The following is a 21,654-nucleotide window of genomic DNA, read 5'->3' as shown; positions in this document are numbered from 1 at the left end:
ATCTGCTGCATTCCTTAGTTTTCAGTTCCTTTTTGTCACATTTAAAAATGGAAAGTTGAATTCAAAGTGGCGAGGAGAGAAGTGCTCCTTGTTATTGACAAAAGTTATTGCACAGGCAGGAGCACCTCCCTTCCCCTTTCCGCTTATTTGATTCACAGAGAAGGCTGAAGCTGAAAATTATCCTAATGAAAACTTTATTTATTTCAAAGCACTAAGAAAAAAAAAGAAGAATGCAAGGGTGAGAGTATTTTAATTCATATTAGTGAACATACTACAGTTAATCATATCAGATTGAAAAAAGACCAAAACCCACACTTGAGCTTAATATAATTGCCGGTATAAATTGTATTTTCCATAGCAGAAAACAAAAATGGCAAGCTTTTCTATCCCAAAATTATTGGAGATAATTATATGAAGCACCATTTTATAAGTGTGACAGGATACACCCATGAGGAACAATAAGCATGCTGATCTGATGGAGTGAAGTTTGTGGGGCAAAATGAGTTCAAGGCTGCAATAGAGTCGGGCAGATTTTACTTTTTCAGTTCTTTGCAGTATCCACAAAGTCATGGGAATACCATTTAAATAGTAATCACGCTGTACTGGACGTTCATTCTCACTGACTGACTTCTATAGTCCTTTTCCAGTATGTTTATTTTTGACAAGTTGTTTACACCCATGTTTTTGCTAAGCCTCTTGAGAACATCCTGTCAGTTACAAAAGTAAAACATCAATGCATAATTCTAGTTTTATAAAATACACGTGGTACAGAAAAGGGATTTAATTTAAGATTACAGGTATTCTCACTGGAGACTTTTAACAGATACATCCTTTAACATCAGCAAGAACTTGCTCCTCTGAATTGGTGAGAATGGGTCCTGTAGCATCTACCAATTCTTCAGTCACTGAGACATCATTTCAGAAGTGTTTCATTGCAGAATCTGTTGATGGTTGGTTTTGTCTTTTTTTCTTGTAGAAATAGATTGACATGCCAGCTCCAAGAAAAGTGAGGATAGCCAAGAAAATGAGTGGCAAAACGAAGACAGGAACATGTGGGTGAGTCTCTTCATTGTTTTCCTTGCCTGAAATGAATGCATATAACTGTGAAAAAATTTAGTACGTTTTTATTCCACACACAATATGAAAAACATGGAGGATGTTCTCTCCTGCCTGGACTTGGAGTCTGTTCAGTGTAAATCTGAGCCCTGAATTGTTGCTTATCTGTAGCCAGGTCTCTGTTGCTAAAGCTAGCATGGTTTTAGTGGATCTGGATTACAGTGATATACAATGCATGCAGTGGATGCTTGTAAAAATTTAATGAAAATGCATGTTCTAAATATGGATGTGGGATGGTTTTTATTTGGGAATTAGTTTTGCAATTTTTTTATGTTACATTATTTACAATAATACCTATGGAAAAAAACTTGCATATACACCTATTTGCATGTACATCTTTTAACAGCCTGGGTAAAGCTCTCTGTGCCTGCTCTCAAAGCTGGTCACAAATGGGGTCACTAATGAGCTTGTCAGCTCAGGGCTAGCCCAGGAGCAGTCCAGTCAACCAGGAACATGTGGGTGCTTGTGTGCACGTTAAAGGCACTGTGGAATAACCCTGAGTGATTTATAGCCATGCATTCCAGTAACCGTCAGCAGGACTTGTTCTCTAAAAAGGAGGTGATTTGAGAAAACTCATATGAAGTCCTTGTATTTAGATTTTTGTTAATTTTCTTAGGATAGCTCTTACCTTTTTGCTGTACAGGACTCCCGCTTGGCTCAACTTCAATGAATATCAGAGAGAAATAATTTGAATTAGAATTAGAATTCATAAGTTTGACTGTTTTGCTAAAATTACACTAGAACAAAAATCCCTGAAGTATTACCATCACATTAATGACATATATGTTATAAAAGGCAACATCAGTGAGGTAAAAAACACATTACTAAAGTTTTACCTTCCTACTTAACATTACCAAACAATAATATTCATTCATTTTAAACTTTATATTGGTTTTATGTCTACCAACATTCAAATACTGACTTTTCTACGTTCAATTGAAAATACCTTTTCACATTTTTCCTGAAATACTAGTTTTAATTTACTAAGAACATCAGGTACAAGTCTGGAGATTAATTTCACACAGCAAGTTTTAGAAAGCTCTGTCTGTCCAGCAGGATTTTGCTGTTACAATTAAGTCTAAGATTCTTAAATGTCTTCCCTAGAAAATGCCCTCTGAATCAAGGCTGTAATCTTTGTATTTGCCTATGCGTAAGAAAGAGATAAAGAAAACATATTTATCAAATCTTTTTTGTTGTTGTTGAAGAGGTGCAAAAAATATTTGACACTCAGAAGAATTAAATGTACTGGATGTTCTTATAAAGTAAAAAAAAAACCAACAAAAAACCAAAAAAACTCAAAACTATTATGAATCAAGACTCCCTAAATTATGAAGAAAATATTTCTCCTCTTGGCTCTCTTACATTACATTTTGCCAAGATGTTTGCTACCCAGAGGAGAAGTTATAAAGGCAAAATATGAAATGAAATTAAAGCAGGGAAGGTAAAATGAATAGGTACAAAGCAACAGCATCCCCTGCTAAGGCAGGAAACAGTTACATATGAGAGCATCTTATGATTCAATGGGTGGATTTTAGTGCTTCCTTGCTATTTTAGTACTGTTTGAGATGGAATATAATTTGGATGTACGTAGTAAATCCTTAATGGGGATTAACTGATTTACTGCCACGGGCATGTGCTGATTTTAGCATGGAAATTAACAGCTCATGGGAGATGACTGCTTGTCAGTTACATTTCTGTTTGTTTTTTAAATTAAAGACTATGTTTGCAAAATGATTAAACACTAACCCCAAATTTTCAGTTCTTTTATGAAGAACTACTGTGTCTTCTGACATCTTTAGTATTGAAATCGCATCCTTTCAACTTTTCATCTGAACAAAGAAATCCTAAAAATTGTTTTATATGGGAAATGAGGTTTTCAGCATAGAAGAGAGATGTTCCCCATGATTTACTGGGGACGCTGCACAGTGCGAACGCTGCAAAATTATACTTGATCTCACAGCTACTACAAAAGAAAGTACAAAGGTTTAAAGATAGCAACCTACCGTTTTTTAGGTAAGATTGGTTTTAACACCTAGCTTAAGAGAATGGAATGATAACAATTATAATGTACGTGCCTCCATCCAGGAATACCACATGTGGGCTTTTACCTCTGAAAAATTAGTCTGACATGTACAGTATTGCATGAAATTTTTCAGAAATGCTGATAAAATAGCTCCTGTAATGACTTGAAGTTGTCATTTAATAGGGAAGTGCTCCTTGTATTATTGCAACACAAATAGCTGGCCTTTTAGTATCCCTGAGGCATTACTGACTTAAAGGTTGTGGATTCATGCCCAATACTAAGCCAATTTTTTACGCTGGGCAGTAATATAGTTGTTGAGTATAACAAGCCTGAAGAGGAAGCTTGATTATTCACATGTAATTCCTCCTTGCAAGGGTAAATAACTGTTACAGTACTTAGTTTGTGGAAAAGTCTTAAGTTTGCACAACTGTTTGATGGATGCCATACCAATGCCTGTGTTAGTTATTCAAAAATTTTCTGAAATTCTCGTTCCCAACCTAGAGTGCGTACAATATGTTACCATATTCCCATGTGACTGCAAACAGTGGTGTGAAGAGCTTGCAGTCTGCAAAAACAGGCAACTACAAGTGTTTAGAAAAGCAGGATGTGCCAAATGAAACTGTCAGAAACTACTTCCAGGCATGTGGTGGAGGGCTGTAATGGTTGCTGGTAAACAGGTCTGCTCTGTCACTAAGGGCTGAGTCACTAAGGACTTACCTTTGGGTTTTTTACAGATAAATCCTTTTTCAGAAGAGCAATCAGTGTTGTCCCAATAACCGGATTGTGCATTCATTTCAACACAGTGATGCTCCTCACTGGACTCTTTCTCCTCCCAGTTGACAAAGTCCAGTACAGCATTATCTAGCCACAACCACTGACCTAAAAAGCAACATACAGATTAAAAAAATACTAAAACATATGTCATGGATATTTAAACTCCTTAGCTCAGCAAATAACTTCAAAAATATGATAGAAACCCATTTTTCAGCAGAAGACCATATCATTTTTTGTAAAAATACAGTTATCCTCAATGTTCTCCTATTAGCAAAGCATTTTTCAATTAAATATTGAAAATAAGACATTACCATCCACATTTTGGTAAAGTCCTATCCAGAAGCCTTCTACTTTATTTCTAAGTGATTGTACTGTATGGATCAGAAAGTCAGATTCATCCATGTTTTCTACTGAAACCAAGGTAGCACCTGAAAGGCATTAGCAAGCAAATAATCATAACTTATGTGAGCAAATACTGGAATGACTCCTTTTTCAAGTCTCTACAAAGAAAAACTTCTGAAAGTATTATGCAAGCTGCTCTGTTGGTTTCCCTATTGCTTCTTGTGGAGGACAGAGACTCGGAGGTGCTTAGTGGCTGTGGTCACCCCCCCACTGCTCCTGGGATGGTACCTCAGAAGCCAGGAGCCGATGGGAGCTACACGCCTGGGAAACAGCCCCTGGGAGGAAGGGCACAAAGTCAATTGTGTCACTTTGTTTGTTGTGCCAGATTTAGAATAGTTTAGTAAGTAAATAAACTATTTCTGATTTTTGTAATTAATGTTTTTACATTTTTGTATGAGTTTTGTATGAACTTTCATACAAATCTTATCAGTTGATGATGCAGACTCTCACCCAACTGAACACACTCAAGGGAGGCCAGTGCCCAGCTTGTCTCGGCTGATGCTTCAAGGTAGTAGCAGTGGCCACGGTAAGGGATCCAAGCTCGGAGTTCATCTTCTTCAGGGCAGTCTCCAGGCAGCTGAGCAGGGTCAGTAGGAGCTATAGCTGAAGAAGCCATATGGTATGAAATTGGTATTGCATTATGAGTAACCTATCAAATAGGGTATGTGTGTAAATAGTATGGGATTTCTCTCACCTAGCCTTAACTATCTGGACTTCTCTCTGTGGTGAAAATTGATTATTGCTTATGAAAAGTCTTTGTCTTTAATTAGGAATAGTTTAACTTGGACAGGGAGCTCAGGGAGCTGGAGAACAACTTCAATGAGCAGTTAGTGTTTGTCCTGAGCCCCCTGAATATGCAAGATATGAGCAGGACCATCCAGGCAATAATAATATGTGCAGCTTTGTCATGACGGTAACGCCACCGTGCTCAGGCATCTGGCCAGCATCCCTGGCGTGTGTGAACCTTGTGAATCATGACATAGTGGATGCCTGCACTTACACTAAACTTAAAAGTTTACATACATTAGGTATGTAAACTATTTTTGTTTTCCACTGAGTATAAAGGTGGGCAAGCTCTGGCACTGGACCAGAAGCCTTGCCTACGGGTGGATGCACCATGTAGGTATTTTCCCAGTTACCGAGAGACTCCTGGCACCAGTTGCAACTGGGTTTCCCAGCCGAAGTGTGGGCCTGGCTTACATTAAAGTAGTAACTGGTGATGTATCCTTTTCTTAGTCTCTGTAATGCTTTGCAGTAATGATTTAATGCTTTGCTCTTATTGCTCTTTTATCATATTGTGCATAATAACTAGTACAGTTTCCTTTTATCATATTGCATGCTATTTTCCCTTATTATATTGTAACATAATGAACTACATTTATTCTTATATTTGATTTGGAATTAATTTTTGCTTGGTATCCAGTCAATCAGCAAAACAACCTCTACTGCTGACTGTTCCTGCATTACCCCACCTCGGACAACACAGAGACCCAGGCAACCAAGACTGTGAACATCTTATTTATCCAATCACATTTCTTGGGACAAGAAAACAAATCACATCCTGCAGCATCTAACTGACTTGACAGTACTGTGAGGAAAGCAAACCCTGAGGGATGATGTAGATCTCAAATTTGCATTCTCACAGCACAGAAAACTGTTGTAGGCTCAGGAATCATTGATACTACAGCCCCATATTGTGCAGCTGCCGGGTCTCTGTATGATGTCAGCTTATACAAAAGGAGCCATCATTAGTCTCTGTTTCTGATCGTGTGCACGACTACAATTCACTTCTATTGGTCTGTGGTTCTTGCACTGCACATGCAGACAAATAGACGGCTGGAAAGTTCAACTTGGAATCCACCTCCAAGCGGCAAAATCTATCTTCAATCTCACATCAGAACAGACTGTATTATGTAGACTTAAAACCTCAAGGAGGGAAAATGACATAATTCTACAAAATGTACAGGCAAACATGCCTCTACATACCTCTGTACTAAGAGTAAAAGTATCTTTCATGTTCTCAAGGCTCTTACGCTGACATCAGAACTGCTTTAGCTCTACAAATAGTGAATGGGATTGAAACTTGCCTGTTCTGTGTGTGAACTTACGCAATTGCTGCAGTTCACATAGTGAGTGCACGCTCCCAGTACTTACTTATATTAGACACAATCTCAAGTGCGATTTATGCTCCTCTCAGAGCAAAATACCTCTAAAATAAGAACATTCATCTTATGCAAACAGTTATGACTACCGTGAAAACAGTGCAGCCATATCCATTTGCACGAGAGGCTTTCATGTGCCTGAATCCATGTATCATCCGGTAGCAAACCTCCAGATTCTACAGGGAGATAGACAGTATCTTGAAACACACTCATTTGAGGGCTTTAGCCCAAACTAGAATTAAGCAGGCTAATGGAATTAGGAACGTGTCTTCAAAATTGCTATTTATTTGCTTACCATCTGATGTCTTACAAACTGAAAAGTAGCTTTCATTGCAGGGTGCTGTTCTCCAAGTACCATCAAGATCTAGGTAGACACAAGCATTTTTCTCCTTTGGTTCCCCTGCTGCCCATTTTGTGTACCTGGTTTTCCAGTTGTCGGTCCATTTGTAATAGCTGCCAGTCTGGAAACAAAGAAGTTCTGGTAATAGAGTCTTTTACATAAAAAATTCTGGCACATAAATATAGTGTCCTATATTTATCTGAGGTTTTCAGAAAGACCTGTGCTGCTCTGTTTTTTCAAACACTGTACACTGTTCTAGGCAGCATCACTGAGCACGCTGAGTTACACAAGAACTACATATAAAGAGTGTTCCACAGTACATTGCTTTTGGGATGTTTTTTCTGAAGTAACACAACCTTCTACAACATGGCAAGAAACTCAGATGAGTTCACCTTAAGTCATGTAGTAAATCCCATATCAAGAGAAGCCATTACAGAGAATTCATCCCCTCTGCTCTATTTAAACTAAAACTGGGAGCTATTTGGTGAGTAAAGATTACTTGACATTAAAGAGTCAAAATAATCCTAAAATGTATCTCTAATACTTCTAATAGCTTTTATTAATATATTAATAGTTATAAGTAGCCCCCTCTATAGTGGACTTTCAGAACAGCTAACAGTTGCTTCATGATAGTTGCACATCCTGGCTTGTGACTCTCAGTATGCACCTTTATTTCTTTTACTGTTTCTAGAGCTTTCTACTTTGATCTATTACTTCCTTCTTAACCCTTTCTGTGACTCTACTCCATTTGGTGCATGAAAGTCTTTGAGCAACTCTAACAGGACCACTAGAAATCTATGCATATACACAGCAAAGCCATAGAGTGTGCGGTTGTTTCAGCACTGGTATAAACTGGGCATCCAGCAGGTCTATAAAGAGGAGGAGATCTCAGCACTTACCATATTGCTGTTAAGACCGATCCATACGGGTTTTCCATATTTCAACATCTGGATCCACAGAAATGAATGGATGTAGGCATCTGAAATGCTGGCAAGTTCTGCGGATTTGTTTTGACAATTTTTTCTGGCCTCTTCCCATTGCATTTCGGACAAGGTGATTGAATAGCTACTGTCATCATAACGGGCAAAGCCAGAGGATGGATTTGTTGTTGGTACTTCAGACTGCATGGTAACTATGGAGGAAAAACTGAATGTATGAATTAAAAACATACCACTCATCTCTAGCATGGAAGCTATAAAAAATAGGTCAAAAGGCCCAGTATTAACAATAAGTAAAACTCCTTATTTAAGCTCATGAATAATGAGAAAAAAAACAAACCAAAATGAAACAAAAAACAAAACAAACCAAAAAAGGTCAAAACAAACTTGTAAAACATGAACCAAGTTTGTTAATGCAAAAAGCCAAACAAAATCCCTGATGCCCTGAAGGAGAGAGCGTACTTGCTAGAGTCCTGACTGATGCAGATTAAGACTCATAAATTGGATATTTGAGTTCCTGTGCTTTAAGATATTTTGAAATCTGGATATCTGACTATACGCTTATTTCAGATCACTGGTGGAGAGGACTTAGGGACAGATGTTTAAGGCATTTCCTGTTGTACCCTGTTGTCATAACTTCAGACGGATACTCGATGTTAATCCATCACCCCTCGCTGTTGACTCAAGGTCATCAGCCTGTCTGTAAGGGTTGCCTGACCATTGCCTGCATATTTGAGTCAGGCAGTATATATTTCCACCCTTGAGATTGTTTAATTCCAGTTACAGCTCTTCTGAATAAATTTACAAACTAAAAATACCTCCCTAAAACTATATGTTGTTCAGGGAGAGGGGGTTCTTACAAGCAAGTTAGCCATGTTGAGAGTGAACAGGCTGCAGGAGCTGACTGAAGTGGGGAGGGGGGATAGTTTTTACTAATGCTGTAATAAAGGTGAGGCAAAACTGTTTTGTTATCTGTGCTTTGCCTTCTCTATTCCTTTTATATGGCTGGGCAGCAGGGATTTGCATAATTACAGTTCTACAGCAGGAAAGTCAACATTCATTACTCATTCTGGTGTAAAAAAAAATAAATCTATATTCTTCTACAATAAAGACACAGCCAAGAGGCTGTACATTTTAATAGACATCATATGGCATTCAGTACAAATGTTAGAAAAGGATTAAATACTCTGGTCAGAGACAGCCAGGAGTACAGGAACACCACTGCAAAAGCATGGTTTTACATTGCATTTCAAAAGGATGCCTAAAAGCCTCATATTTCACTGAGAATAAATCCATTTCCATATGTTATTCTCTAGTATTATTCATTATTTATGTACACCCCCACGGTTAAGATAGTGGTTCCTCTCCAGCAATTTCTGCGGAATAAATTGTACTTTAAAAATAGAACAGCCTTAAGACTGGTGGAGCTCTGAAAACCTGAGAGATTCAGAATGAGACTCAAAGCTGAAAGAAGTCACATCAGTTTATATATTCAGCTTATCTAACTGAGATAATTTTTCTGTTTAGGAGTCTGGGTTAAACAAAACTCACGTGAATTCATCTGGCATATATAGCCTCTCTTGTTATCACAGCTATCATCTCTCCATTTCCCATCTGACTTCACGACGAAGACACAATCTGTCTGAAGGAGAGGGGAAAATACACAGTCACTACAAATGGCAATCGGGAGGTGGCCAACTGAGGCTCCTATACTCCTAATGACAGCCTGATGGCAGACAGGAGAGAGGTAAGGGAGATGAGGAGCTCATTGACCACCTATGTAATTAGTTCAGATTTGCTAGGTTTCTGCCAAACAGCTTGACCTAGTATTTATTAGTGACCCCTTAAATTTGAACCAGGCTTCCACTGGTGCCAGTCAAGGTCTGAAAGAAAGGTCTATAACAAATAATCCTACCAGGTTTATTAAGAATCCTTTGTTGACTACAAAAATGACTAGGGTACCTATAATATGTCTTCTCAGTTCTGATTTACAGTTATGTAGAACTGCTTCAAAACATTTCCAATAATGAGTAAAACAATATAAGGACTATTATTAAAAGCACTAGTCTGGATATGTCTTAACTCAGGCAGACTGTCTTGCAGAAAGCAGGTGCTCTTTACCAGTTGTTTGTAGTCATTATCAAGTTATCGCTATCAGATATCTTCAGTAACAACGAAATTTTCCCTTTACTTCCTTACAGTTAATTGCTTGCAGATTTCCTTGATAGTTCCCCTGATTTCAAGACTGACCATGACCGTCTTGCAGCATTTCACTTGAGTTTCTCTCTTATGGTGATTTAAACAAGTTTTAGTCATAAGCAAGTTGACTGATGGTAGATGTTAAAAATCTCCAATGAGTAGCTGCCTATAATTTCTTCAGAAACTACATGTTTACCTCCTTTGGAAAAGAGAATGAATTTCAGCAAAGGGATAGCCCTTTTACTGAATACATCCTTTTGTACCATCAGAAACTAGTAAAGCAGCGTGGGAACACATTAGGCAGGAACAGGATATATACATAGACAAATCAAAGTTGCACCAACAACCTTAATTTTGGTTTATCATGATTTTTCTATGTTTGGTGTTGGAACTGTAATGTTAGTGGTAATGCAGTTTGTGGGGGAACTGGTGTAATACGTGCCTCTCTGGACTTGTTTTATAGAACAGGTATTTGCAATAGGTCAAATGGAAAGCACAAGGTCCCTCTTCTTCAGAACCTCTGCCAAACATTTTTGGTGTATTTGAAATTGTTATCAGGTGATTTGCTAAGCTCCATTCTGCTTTAAAAGGACTTGCAGCATCTTGTTATTGCTGCTGTAACTTCCCTTTTAGGAAAGTCATCCAGCTGCCTAAGACATACAGGTTACTTAAATTTCCTATACCTCCACAGTGATGTCTGTCAACAATGCATAGTCATAAAAGTCAAAGTAGCTTTGTTTCTGTTCTGGTGCACCATTAGCCCAGTTGGTGTAGGAAACGGTGCTTCCATCTGTCCAATGAAATGTGGACTCTTTGTTGATATCATTCATCCCAATCCAAACATTAGCCATGGCATCCTTTAAATGATAGAAGAGGAATGCTGGAAGGAAGCAAAGATTTCTCATTAAGGAAAGCTCATAATGACTTACCCAAAACAGGAAAAATATGCAAAAGCCCAGAACTGGGGCCATATTAAAAGAGTAACATTTCTCACTGCAGAGCCCATCTGTCTGTAACTAGATGTTTAGATAAGCATCTGTAGAAACATATGTTACACAAGCGTTAAAGTTGAAAAAATAGCCAGAAAGAAAGCCCTGGAGCAAATTGGAAAATGTCCCTTTCCCCGTTGTGCATGCACATGTAGTGTTCCAGCAAATCATGCCTGCCGGTTTGAGGGATCTGTGTAACCGCACTCAAATCATACTGGAAGTTTCATGAAAACTGAGCAACTGAAGGAATGAGAAATGCAGCATTTCTTATATGAAATCTTTTAGCTATTTTTTTCACACTTTGGGGTTAAAATGATGCATAAACTGACCTGGCTAATAAGCAATTTTTAGCAGATAATCCCATAATCTATTTTGGAGAGCTTTTTTTTTTTTGTGAGAAATTAATACTTTTTTCTTTCAATAGAGCCCATCTACGTACCTTGCACTTGTTCATTCGGTATGGCAGCCAGGTTTCCTCCCAGACTAATACAAACATCTCGTGCAGCATGCCACGTGAGCTTTAATGTTATATTTGAAGAAAATATTTTGAAACACTGCAAAAAAAAAAAAGCAAGCACTTCATTCAAACTAGCAAAGACAGGCACTGTTGTATGTGACTAATATCAATTAGCTCTAGAATATACATTTCTCCAGTGTCATAAATCAGGGCTAGAAGAAACAACAGAGCTGAAAAGCAGATACTTAGCCCCACTCATTGCACAAGATGTAACCCAGGAGTCTAGTACCAACGGAACTGATTGTAATGATGTCAAATACATAATCCCTTTTCACATTTTTATCTGCCTGCTTCCTGTAATAACAGAGGGATCATATAAAACCAAGAAAATGCATCTCTGGATGACACAGCTGCAGGGAATTATCTCTGCTATGCCTTGTCCTGTTTCCAATAACTGTGGTTACAACTGTTCATCCTGGCAAACAGTGTGAAATACCCTTTGACACATTCACCTAACGTTCTGAGGATGCAATAGTAGCAAAGTGTATATAAAGTAGATAAAAGAACCTTTGGCAAATGGAGCTTCAACTCAAATTGGTACATATTCTTCCATTACAGCAATGAGGACTTCCAGACCTTGTCTGAATGTAAAACTGTACTCAAAACAATGGTAGTTTGGCAGCATCTTTGTGAACTCAGATCTTTGGGAACCCTGTACAAGCCAAAGGGATTGCTCAAACACATTCTCTCTTAAGTCATTCCACCTGAAGGGCTTTTTTTTTTTTTCATTACAACTGACCATTACAAATTTCAGTTTCTAACAGAAATATATAAAACAGGTGAGGAGGAGAAGGGGTTTTCTTAAATAGTAATGTTGTATTCTAAGCCTGCATAAACTGTTCTCTTAAATTTATTCAGCATACATCTGCTTTTACTGTATTTCTCTGTTAAGTTAAATGCCTATAGTCACCTTCAAAAAAACCCAGCCATCCAGCCAGCACGTTCTGACTGGATAATTACTGTTCAAATTTATTTAATAATCCTAAAAACCATATTTTTTTTTTGCAGTTGTTTGTTGGTTGTTGTTTTTTTTCGTTTCCACTGCTTTACACAATTTATTTAAGTTATTTGTCGACATACCTTGTTGTTAAAGAAAAACCAACTCTCTGGGCATCCTCCAGGAGTCAATGGAGAAGCAAATGTTGAATTAGTTGTACTGTTATGTTTTTCACATACAAATTTATTAGAGGAACCACAGTTTACATCATTCCACAAACCTAAAAATAATTAGATTGAATAAGTCAAGATATTATACACTTTGTTACAATAATTTATCATTTCTTATTTTGAGATGGAAAGATATTTTTACTAATCTCTGTTGTTCAGACCATAAAAGAAACATGCATTACATTTATGCACTCAACTATTTTTTACAAAAAGTGGATTTTTATGGACTTTAGCTGCTCAGCACTGTTAGTTACTGGGCTACCACCTAGCAATTGAAAAAGAATAAAGGACTGGGAAGAAAGGGACAGTGACTCAGAAGAAATGTGCTGGTCATCAGTTAACTTCAGTCTACTTTCTCCATCTTCCCCACCCCTATCCATCAAAAAGCCTGAGTAGCTGAATTACAGGAGAAAGAGGGTAAGAAAAAAATGAACTTTTTTTTTTTTTTTTTAGTAGAACACAATGTTCTTTATATTCCAGGCTGCAGCTTGATCTGCAGGCAAAGTAACCATGGCAGCTTTGAATGAGCCAGTTGAAGCTCTAATAGTAGCTCAGCTGTAGCCCCTTGTGCTTAATGTGAACTGCCTGACCCTTCTGCTGCTCGTCCAGGGCTCTCCACAGTGTATGTACCTGTTTGTGATTTTTCAAGCTATGGCATCATCACATGGGAAGCAGCAGGGGAAATTTGAAAAGAAAATACTAGATCCATCTAAGGGCAGAATATAATATTCAACTATACATTATGGACTATGGCCATCTCCTGGGGCCAACATCTCAAGTTAATATAGTGTTATCTAGGGATTCATTTTGCAGATTAAAATACCTCATTTTGGTTATCAAATTATATGCTAGATTTATAAGCTACTGTTATAGTCAATAGAGAGCTAGGGTAGGATTCACCTGTCTGAACTGAGGTGCTTAGCTCTGTTTGAGAAGCTATGCAAGGTGCCTGCAGAGAGAGGACAGGTACACACTGTTTCTGTGGGAAGCTAACAGTCAGGTGGGCTAAACTGTAGAACACTACCGGTGGCTACAGTCACCAAATGTAGGGAACCGAATAGTGCACTGGGCTAGAGTAAACTGAATTGTTCTTCAGGCAGCACTGGCTGTGCAGGTGAGATCTCCGTTTGACCATAATGACACTTCAGAGGTCTAGCTCAATTTAGCTACATTTTGTTATCAACTCAAGCTTAATGCTTCCCTTGGGGTCCAATTCTGTTGCCCACACGTAAACTTCTAGCATCACCTGAGACAAGCTCAGGAATGCTGAGCCATCTGTGCAGAGCTAGTAGGTATGGCAGGGACCAGCGGGATAGCTCTCCCTTTCTATACGAACAACTGAAAAAGGAGAGATGCATTTCAGTCAGACCAGATGCCTGAAGTGATTCTTGTTCTTGATGTCTTCAGATCAAAGCAGAATTTCAGGTGGGATTGCTGAATTAATTTTTTATGAAACATAAATTGAGAGATAGATTTCCTTAAACATATACTACTGAATTCCCATTAGCCTCAGCTAAGTTAAGACAATACAACCAAGAGGAAAAATTACGCCTAGGATTTGCAAGATATTTACCTTTAAGAGTATTTATAAGCATGTAAAACAGTCTTAGGTCATTAGATGTATTTGTCTCTCTCCTCTGCTCATTGGCTTGTACCTTCAACATCCCTATTTCCTGTAGCTGTCATAAATGTTTCCTGAAGTTCAAAGGAGCAAAGACAGACCCCACTCAACTTTTTACTTAGAGCAGTGAAAAGCTGTGTAAGAAGATGCAGTATCAATCTCACAAATCCAGACAGACATCTGCATTAGATTTCACATAGTACTAAAATCTCCCCATTCTAAGGACATAGACTCTTCCACGACTGGTTATTACACCAGTTCCTACATCTTGTTTGCTTGTCACTGGAAAGGTAGTGCAGAAAACATCCATAAAAGATCACGTGGCAGCAGAAGTTTGACAGCATCAGTTATAATCCAAGAAGAGACAAGTAAAATCTAGTAGTATAGCTTTGTTACCTACCTTGCTCTGACAACATTACCACACAATTTTCCTCATTATTTGCAAAGTTAGGTTCGTTAGGAGCCCAGGCCACATAGGTTACTGGAGTCCCATCTACCCAGCTTAAAGAAAAGATATACAAATAGTTATTAATTAATACACTTCAGTTGTGAGATGAGAATCCTAATCAAAAACTCACAGTTAGGAAGGTCCATGAGCGTTAATAGGAACGGGCTAAAACTGAAAGGACTGCTACAGATTTTCCTCTCCTTACCTGATTATTGGGATTTGAAGAAATTTATGTAAAATATTACTGGTTGCAAAACAGGAAAAGAAAGCACCAAGCGTATTTTCCATTAATGGGCAGGAATGATCAGACATCATTTAATAACAGAAACTATTTTCAACTAGCCATAACATGTAATACAGAGAAGACTATTCAAAGTTTTATTTATCTTAACTGATTTCATTATATCACATAGTTAATATTATGCTTCTCAGTCTGAGCATTCCTGATATTGTCATAGATGCAAATAAGGACAAAAATACTTTTCTGTGGATTTTAACCTGAAGAGAAATATCTCCATAGGTTATTTCTATTAAGTCTTGGGTCTGGAAACTAATGGACATTCTGTCAGCTTTAAAACCACCCTTTCTGAAGTATCAACATTGATGGGTTTTTTGTTATGCTTATATATTTTAAACATTGCTATTCAAGGAAAAAGAGGATGGCACTGCATTTTAATCAATATTACAGAATTTAAGTCACTCAGCCTGAAATGGGAAACAAGTTCATCTCCCTTATCTATCTCTTGCTGATGATGATACACTTGATCTAAATAAATGAGATGCTCCCTGGACCCAAGCAATGCCCTACCTTCCTCACGTGTGTCCTAAATCAGGAGGTTAGAATCATGCACTATCTCAGTCACTACCAACTTGTCTCTCCCCACTCCTCTTCTGGCCTTTCCAAGGTTAGTGATTTACAGACACTCAATAGTGGCGTTAAAATAGAAAAATTAAAATCAAATCCCCTCTAAACCTGTTTCAGTTCAAAATTAGAAGCATGGTCTTTCACCCCCCAGATGTGTCCTAACTAGCAGATGGGCAAGTAAGCAGCATCAGTATCATGCTCTTCAGTGTCTTTTACTTTATAGTTTTGAGTTAATTTGCATTTTGGTCTTTTCTCAATACTTGTTAATTTTACAGTACTGTAAACTCTGTAAACTTCTACTGACTTTTCTCCTGGAACAGGAGTTTGAAGAGGCTACCTTAAAAATCTCTGTCAGAAGCAGCTTTTGTACTTATTGCACACATCTTCCTAATTCTGGAGGACTTCTCTGAAGCTATGATACATAAATAAGAAGCATGAGAAAACAAGCTCTTTGTTATGTAGCATATTTTGAGTGTATGTGTTTATAAGTATAAAATCCAGCATAGTAAAGTATCACTCCAATTTATGGGGCAGACTTTTGAAAGAAACTTGAGAAGGTGTGTATGCAGAGTACAGCTGCCAAGCCTTTCTTTGGGTAAGTGTTTACTCAAGAAAAAATGTTCTTTTCCTATTTCTTTTGAGGGAAAACTATTGGACTTTAGAATATTCTAGTACTATTCTGTCCTGCTCTGTACTTGTTATGTGGAACTATCTTCCATCCTTCAAAAAAGCCCATTTAGTGCCTCTAGCTACATGAAATACTGTATTTGTTTCTACATGTTAAGAGCTGCAGCGATCATCTTAACTTACCTAAACTTTTTATCAAGACTCACTTTTAGACCAATGAAGTATGCTCTTGACTGACTCCAGAATCCCTCCTAAACCAGAAAGATACTGTTTTAATTTGTTAAAAAATATATCTTTGAAGTAAAACAAGCAGGAATGGAAATGCCATTGATCAGGTTCACAGAGCAGTCACTGCAGTTGACAGCAGTAAAGCATGTCGACTAAAACAGTTAAGCACAATGATGTGTTTTCAGACTGCGGTGCAGAAGCCAGGTTTTTATCTGGAGCATTGCAGCCGGGTCCTGCAGTGCTGAGGGACCTTAAGATGGGGTAGGAGAGAAGCAGATCTTGAGTCAGAAACTGGTACATATATTTCATTCTCCCTCCAGGATGGCAGCACTGTGTAATGCTGGCCTCAAGTCTCCCTCTCACACCGGCTAGTTCCCCAGCCAGCATAGCTGGCACCTTCCCCTATTGCTCTTCCCGCCAGCCTGCCTCACCACCTCAGCACAGCTGGCACAGAGCAGGAGAAACCAAATCCCACTGGACCAAAGGACATGTCTGGGGGGAATGTCATAGGTCCTGTCTCAGGCAGATTCCGTTAGTGAAAGCGCTGATGGTTCTGCTTCTGAGGGAATTCAAGTTTTGTAAACGGATGGCCAAAAGCATTTCTACTTCAGGCTGTCTATAATGATTCTTACATTTTCTTTGAGTCTTCTCTGTAGAAACCTTCTCTCACTATTACTATTAACAACAGCCAGGTCTGCAGAATTCATCCTGCAAAACTCTTGGGCTTTTTCCATGGAGGCATATTCTTTGCTTATGTAGTATAGCTTATCTTCATATGCGATCCATCCATCCACAGTGGTTTTATGTGCTGGAAGATAAATAAGGTAGCCTTAAATTCTGTATCTGTAGAACACAAAAGCTCATTTTAGAATAATTATTTTGATAAAAAACAAGAAACAAGAAAAATAAATGTACACAAAAACCTACCATACGTGTCAGTAGGTTCAGATTTTAATGGTACTCCTGCAAAACAAGAGAATAGAAGGTGTGATGCATCTCCATAGCCTGATTTATGATGCAGCTTGTGACAGACTGCAAGGAGCAGAGTGAGGAACAGAGCAGGATTCCTTACTTCTTTGCCATTGACTAGAAAGCTGAAATTGTGATTAAGCCTGCTGCACATTATGCAGATATACACATTATGTAATATGCATGGTCATCTACTTATAATTTTGTGTCATAAGCTGTGCTTCACATCAGGAAAGTCATAGCTTTGGCTGGATCACATTCCTGCACAGAGCACGACAAGGGAAAATTGCTCTTTCAGTCTCTAAGTCACAGTAGATTTACTCAAAACACTTTAAGCCTTGGTTTTGCAGTACCTTTACTGATTCATCATTCCATAATCCTCTAGAGGGATCTTTTTATTGAGAGGGAGAAAATTTCCATTAGATTTACTTTAGCTCTATAAAAAAATTGTCTCAGACCCAAATATTTGTAAGCAAAAGGAAATATGACTATATATTCTGTGAGTTATTTCTGGTTCTGATAGAAAAAGAAATGCCACTGTTTTGAACGTTTGGTTTTCTAAAAGCAGTTAAATCCTGAATAATGTTAAAGGAAAACTTGGAGCACCACTATATCTTTGGTGTACAAACATATCATATTTGGGGTTTAGCTTTACTTATGTTAGTGTAAAAAACAGTATTGTAATGATTCACCATTCCTTACTTCCTATGTTACAAAAACATAAGCAAAAGCTACTTAATTTTCAAGAAGTTTGCAATCTGTGAAACCTTTGCAAACACATAGTTTCTTTATACATCTTAATTTACATAAAGAAAAAGATTTATTTATTCTTATCATCTGTCATTGAAAAATCCTGGCCTATATTGTGTTAACCAATGCTCTTGATGTCCATTTGGAAAAAGTAGTTCTTCAAAATTTTGTGTCTTTCTCCAGCAGTTTACATTAGAAAGCAAATACTTAGAATGTTGTTTAAGCTTCTTGCTTAGAGAAGAATAAATCTACCTTTTTTTATTTGACAAATCCAGTTAAGCTGCACTTCACAGACCGAAAGAAACCATCGTTTAGAATAAGTCGCACCATTGACTGCGCCACACAACTTGCGTCCTTCTGAATTTCTTGAATCATCATCCCAGTTTGTGTACCTAACCTATAGAAGAAATCATCTCTGTTACTCTTATTATCCATTTCAGTAGTTGTACTCTATATTGGCAAGCAGAAACAAACAGGTTTTGTCTGAAAGATTCTGTCTCTGACTAAAAAGAGGTGCAAATGTAAGGAAAGCAATAGATACAAGAATTTTACAGTTGGGAAATGATGTCAGTGATCAGATCAGGCTGTCTGGCCATGGAGGGCTTTTCCTCTTTGTGCTTCACACATTTGTCCTGGTTTTGGCTGGGATAGAGTTATTTTTTCTTCCTAGTAGGTGGTACAGTGCTGTATTTTGGATTTAGTAGGAGAATAGTGTTGATAACAGTAATGTTTTCAGTTGTTGCTAAGTAATGTTTATACTAAGCCAGGGACTTTTCAGTTTCTCAGACTCTGTCAGTGAGAGGGCGGGAGGGACACAAGAATTGGGAGGGGACACAGCCAGGACAGCTGGCCTGCACTGTCCAAAGGGATATTCCATACCATAGAACATCATGATCAGTATATGAACTGGGGGGACTTGGCCAGGGCCTGCCAATGGCTGCTCAGGGACTGGCTGGGCATCACTCAGCAAGTGCTGAGCAATTGCATTGTGCATCACTTGGTTTTTTTTCCCCCTTCTTTTTGGATTTTATTCCTCTCCTCTCTCCTTTTCATGATTATTATTTATTTTCTTTCAATTAATAAATTGTTCTTATCTCAACCCTTGAGTTTTACCTGTTCCCTGATTCTCTTCCCCATTCTGCTGTGGGGTGGGAGCAAGCGAGCAGCTGCGTGGTACTTAGTTACCAGCTGGGGTTAAAGCACGACAGCCCCAAACACAGCCAGAATCAAAACAGGCAAATGGAGTGTTTCTAGTGAACTTCACCTACCTATGAACTTCACCACCATTCCACTCATGCTAATCATGTGCAGACAAGTTAGTTTTCAATTCATCAACTGTGGCCTGGTCCAAAATTACATTGTCCAACAGCCGTCCAGTGGCAGAGACCACATCATGCATCATTTCAGCATTCGCATCTTCCCTTCCCTGTGGTTAGTGAGTGGGAGTGTGGCTTTTGGGAGGGCTGTCATGTCCTACAAACCTAGTGGAGTTACCTCTGAAGAAACTTGGAGTTACCTCTGAAGAAACTAACATCCAAATGGGAAGGGAGAACCATTTGATATAACCTCCTTAGGATTTTCAAAAAGTTCTTGATAAGATCACCTCCCAAAACTTTTACAGAAACTAATGTGCAACCAAATAAGAGGCAAGGTCTTTACTTGGGTTAAAAAATAGGGAACAGAGGGCAGGAGTAAAGGGAAGGCAGTAAGCAGTAGAATCCTGCAGGAACTTTTTACACATCTGTGGATATTTATATTGGCTCAAGAGACAACTGAATAAATTCATGGAAATAAATAAATTAAGATTACAGATCTGAGCTCCAGTTCTGAAAAACCCTGAGCCATCACTGGGGATGCTAAAGTATACTGGGAAATATGCTTGCTGTTTGATTAGCTCTTAAGATGCTTCTGGCCACTGCCAGAGACAGGATATAAGATCCTGTATGACGAATTTTTATGTTCTGACATTATGTGTTCATATTATATTCTTGGAAAAGAAAATATGCTGGAGTGTTGTGTGGAAAGCTACAGATCCTGATGAGATACAGATAGTTTCCATGTATTCAAATGTGTTACCGTGATTTTAGTCATGGTAGTACAGGTTAACAGCCATGTCACTATTTGCAGGATTAGTGTTTTCTTTGACAAGGGTAACAGTAAAAACCTGAAAAGTACTTGTACAAACAACAAAGCATTTTAAGAAAACAAATGTGATGAAAAAATAAAATACTCACTGGAGAGCCATCACTCCAGGCAAGTCCTTCATCTGGATTCAAGGAATATATACCGAGCCAAATTTTTTGAAAGGCACAGGAAACGGCACTAACAAAAATTACAAGGCAGAGCAGTGTGTAAACATCAACACAGAAAACTTCCATAAAACATCATTAAACTTTCTAGAGCACATTGGATAGTGCAGTGAAGTTGTAATAATTATCCTATTACCTTTGATGAAGGGAATACAGGTGCATATGTTTGTCATAGAAATATCTAGTATTTCAGTGGCAACGGCTTATATATCAGACTTACTAGCAGTAGTGATCCTGTATTTCCTCTATGTTCTGTTTCCTTAGGGAAGGCCTTCACAGACTCAGAAAATGGTCTCAGCATTGACTACTTCAAGCTGAGTTAAAAGTAAATAGATTGATCATGTCTTCTACCCTACTTAAAATACCACACCCCACAATTTCATGCATTTCTAAATCATATCTAGTAATCACAATATCGGGGGGTTGTGAGGTTTTTTTATTATTATTTGTTGGATATAAACCACTCTTTTTTCATTAAACTGTTAATGAGTAGATACAATTCGTTAGTAGATAAAATGTCAAAGTTTCATGTGGGTTTGGGGTTTTGAGGAATCTGTATGTTTCAGAAATCATCTGCAGTGGGTTTTTCTGGCAAGGTTTTGGTGCTGGGGGGAGTACAGAGGTGGCTTCTGTGAGAAGATGCCAGAAGTTTCCCCCATGTCCAATGGAGCCAATGCCAGCCAGCTCCAAGGGGGGCCCCGGCACTGGCCAAGGCTGAGCCCATCAGTGACGGTGGTAGCACCTCTGTGATAGTATATTAAGAAGGAGGGGGGTGGGGGGGGGAATCTGCACCAGTGAGAGAGAGGAGTGAGAACATGTGAGAGCAACAACTGCAGACACCAGATCAGTGCAGAAGGAGGCAGGAGGAGCTCCAGGAGCTGGAGCAGAGATTCCCTGGCAGCCCCTGGTGAAGCCCAGCGTGAGACAGGTTGTGCCCCTCAGCCCAGGGAGGTCCATGGTGGAGCAGACATTGACCTGCGGCCCATGGAGGACCCCACTCTGGAGCAGGTGGATGCCCAAAGGAGGCTGTGACACATGGGAAGCTCATGCTGAAGTTTGCTGGCAGGACTTGGGGACTCGTGGAGAGAGGAGTCCATGCTAGAGCAGGTTTGCTGGCAGGACTTGTGACCCCACAGGGGACCTACGCTGGAGCAGCCTGTTCCTGAAGGACTGCACCCTGTAGGAAGGACTCATATTGGAGAAGTTCATG

At 38.7% G+C, this 21,654-nt stretch overlaps 1 protein-coding gene across 1 annotated transcript in view; it reads right to left on the bottom strand.

Annotated features, from left to right (window-relative positions):
* Positions 1-221: 221 nt before the first annotated feature.
* The window catches only part of LOC121086925 (macrophage mannose receptor 1-like), a 37,837-nt gene continuing 16,404 nt past the window's right edge, over positions 222-21,654 (bottom strand). The window contains exons 14-30 of the mRNA XM_040591380.1: positions 20,370-20,457; positions 18,388-18,532; positions 17,344-17,379; positions 17,049-17,224; positions 16,372-16,439; positions 14,649-14,749; positions 12,541-12,677; positions 11,383-11,497; positions 10,638-10,834; positions 9,307-9,397; positions 7,717-7,949; positions 6,773-6,938; positions 4,766-4,918; positions 4,225-4,341; positions 3,857-4,018; positions 1,745-1,777; positions 222-1,082 (exon numbers count right to left, since the gene is read on the bottom strand). Of these exons, the coding sequence (XP_040447314.1) occupies positions 919-1,082; positions 1,745-1,777; positions 3,857-4,018; positions 4,225-4,341; positions 4,766-4,918; positions 6,773-6,938; positions 7,717-7,949; positions 9,307-9,397; positions 10,638-10,834; positions 11,383-11,497; positions 12,541-12,677; positions 14,649-14,749; positions 16,372-16,439; positions 17,049-17,224; positions 17,344-17,379; positions 18,388-18,532; positions 20,370-20,457 (2,182 nt within the window). The 3' untranslated portion in view covers positions 222-918. The remainder of the gene's footprint in view (positions 1,083-1,744; positions 1,778-3,856; positions 4,019-4,224; positions 4,342-4,765; positions 4,919-6,772; positions 6,939-7,716; positions 7,950-9,306; positions 9,398-10,637; positions 10,835-11,382; positions 11,498-12,540; positions 12,678-14,648; positions 14,750-16,371; positions 16,440-17,048; positions 17,225-17,343; positions 17,380-18,387; positions 18,533-20,369; positions 20,458-21,654) is intronic.

This window comes from Falco naumanni, chromosome 4 (assembly GCF_017639655.2).
Source record: "Falco naumanni isolate bFalNau1 chromosome 4, bFalNau1.pat, whole genome shotgun sequence".
Classification (NCBI taxonomy): Eukaryota; Metazoa; Chordata; class Aves; order Falconiformes; family Falconidae; genus Falco; species Falco naumanni.
This window is presented reverse-complemented; position numbering and strand designations above follow the sequence as displayed.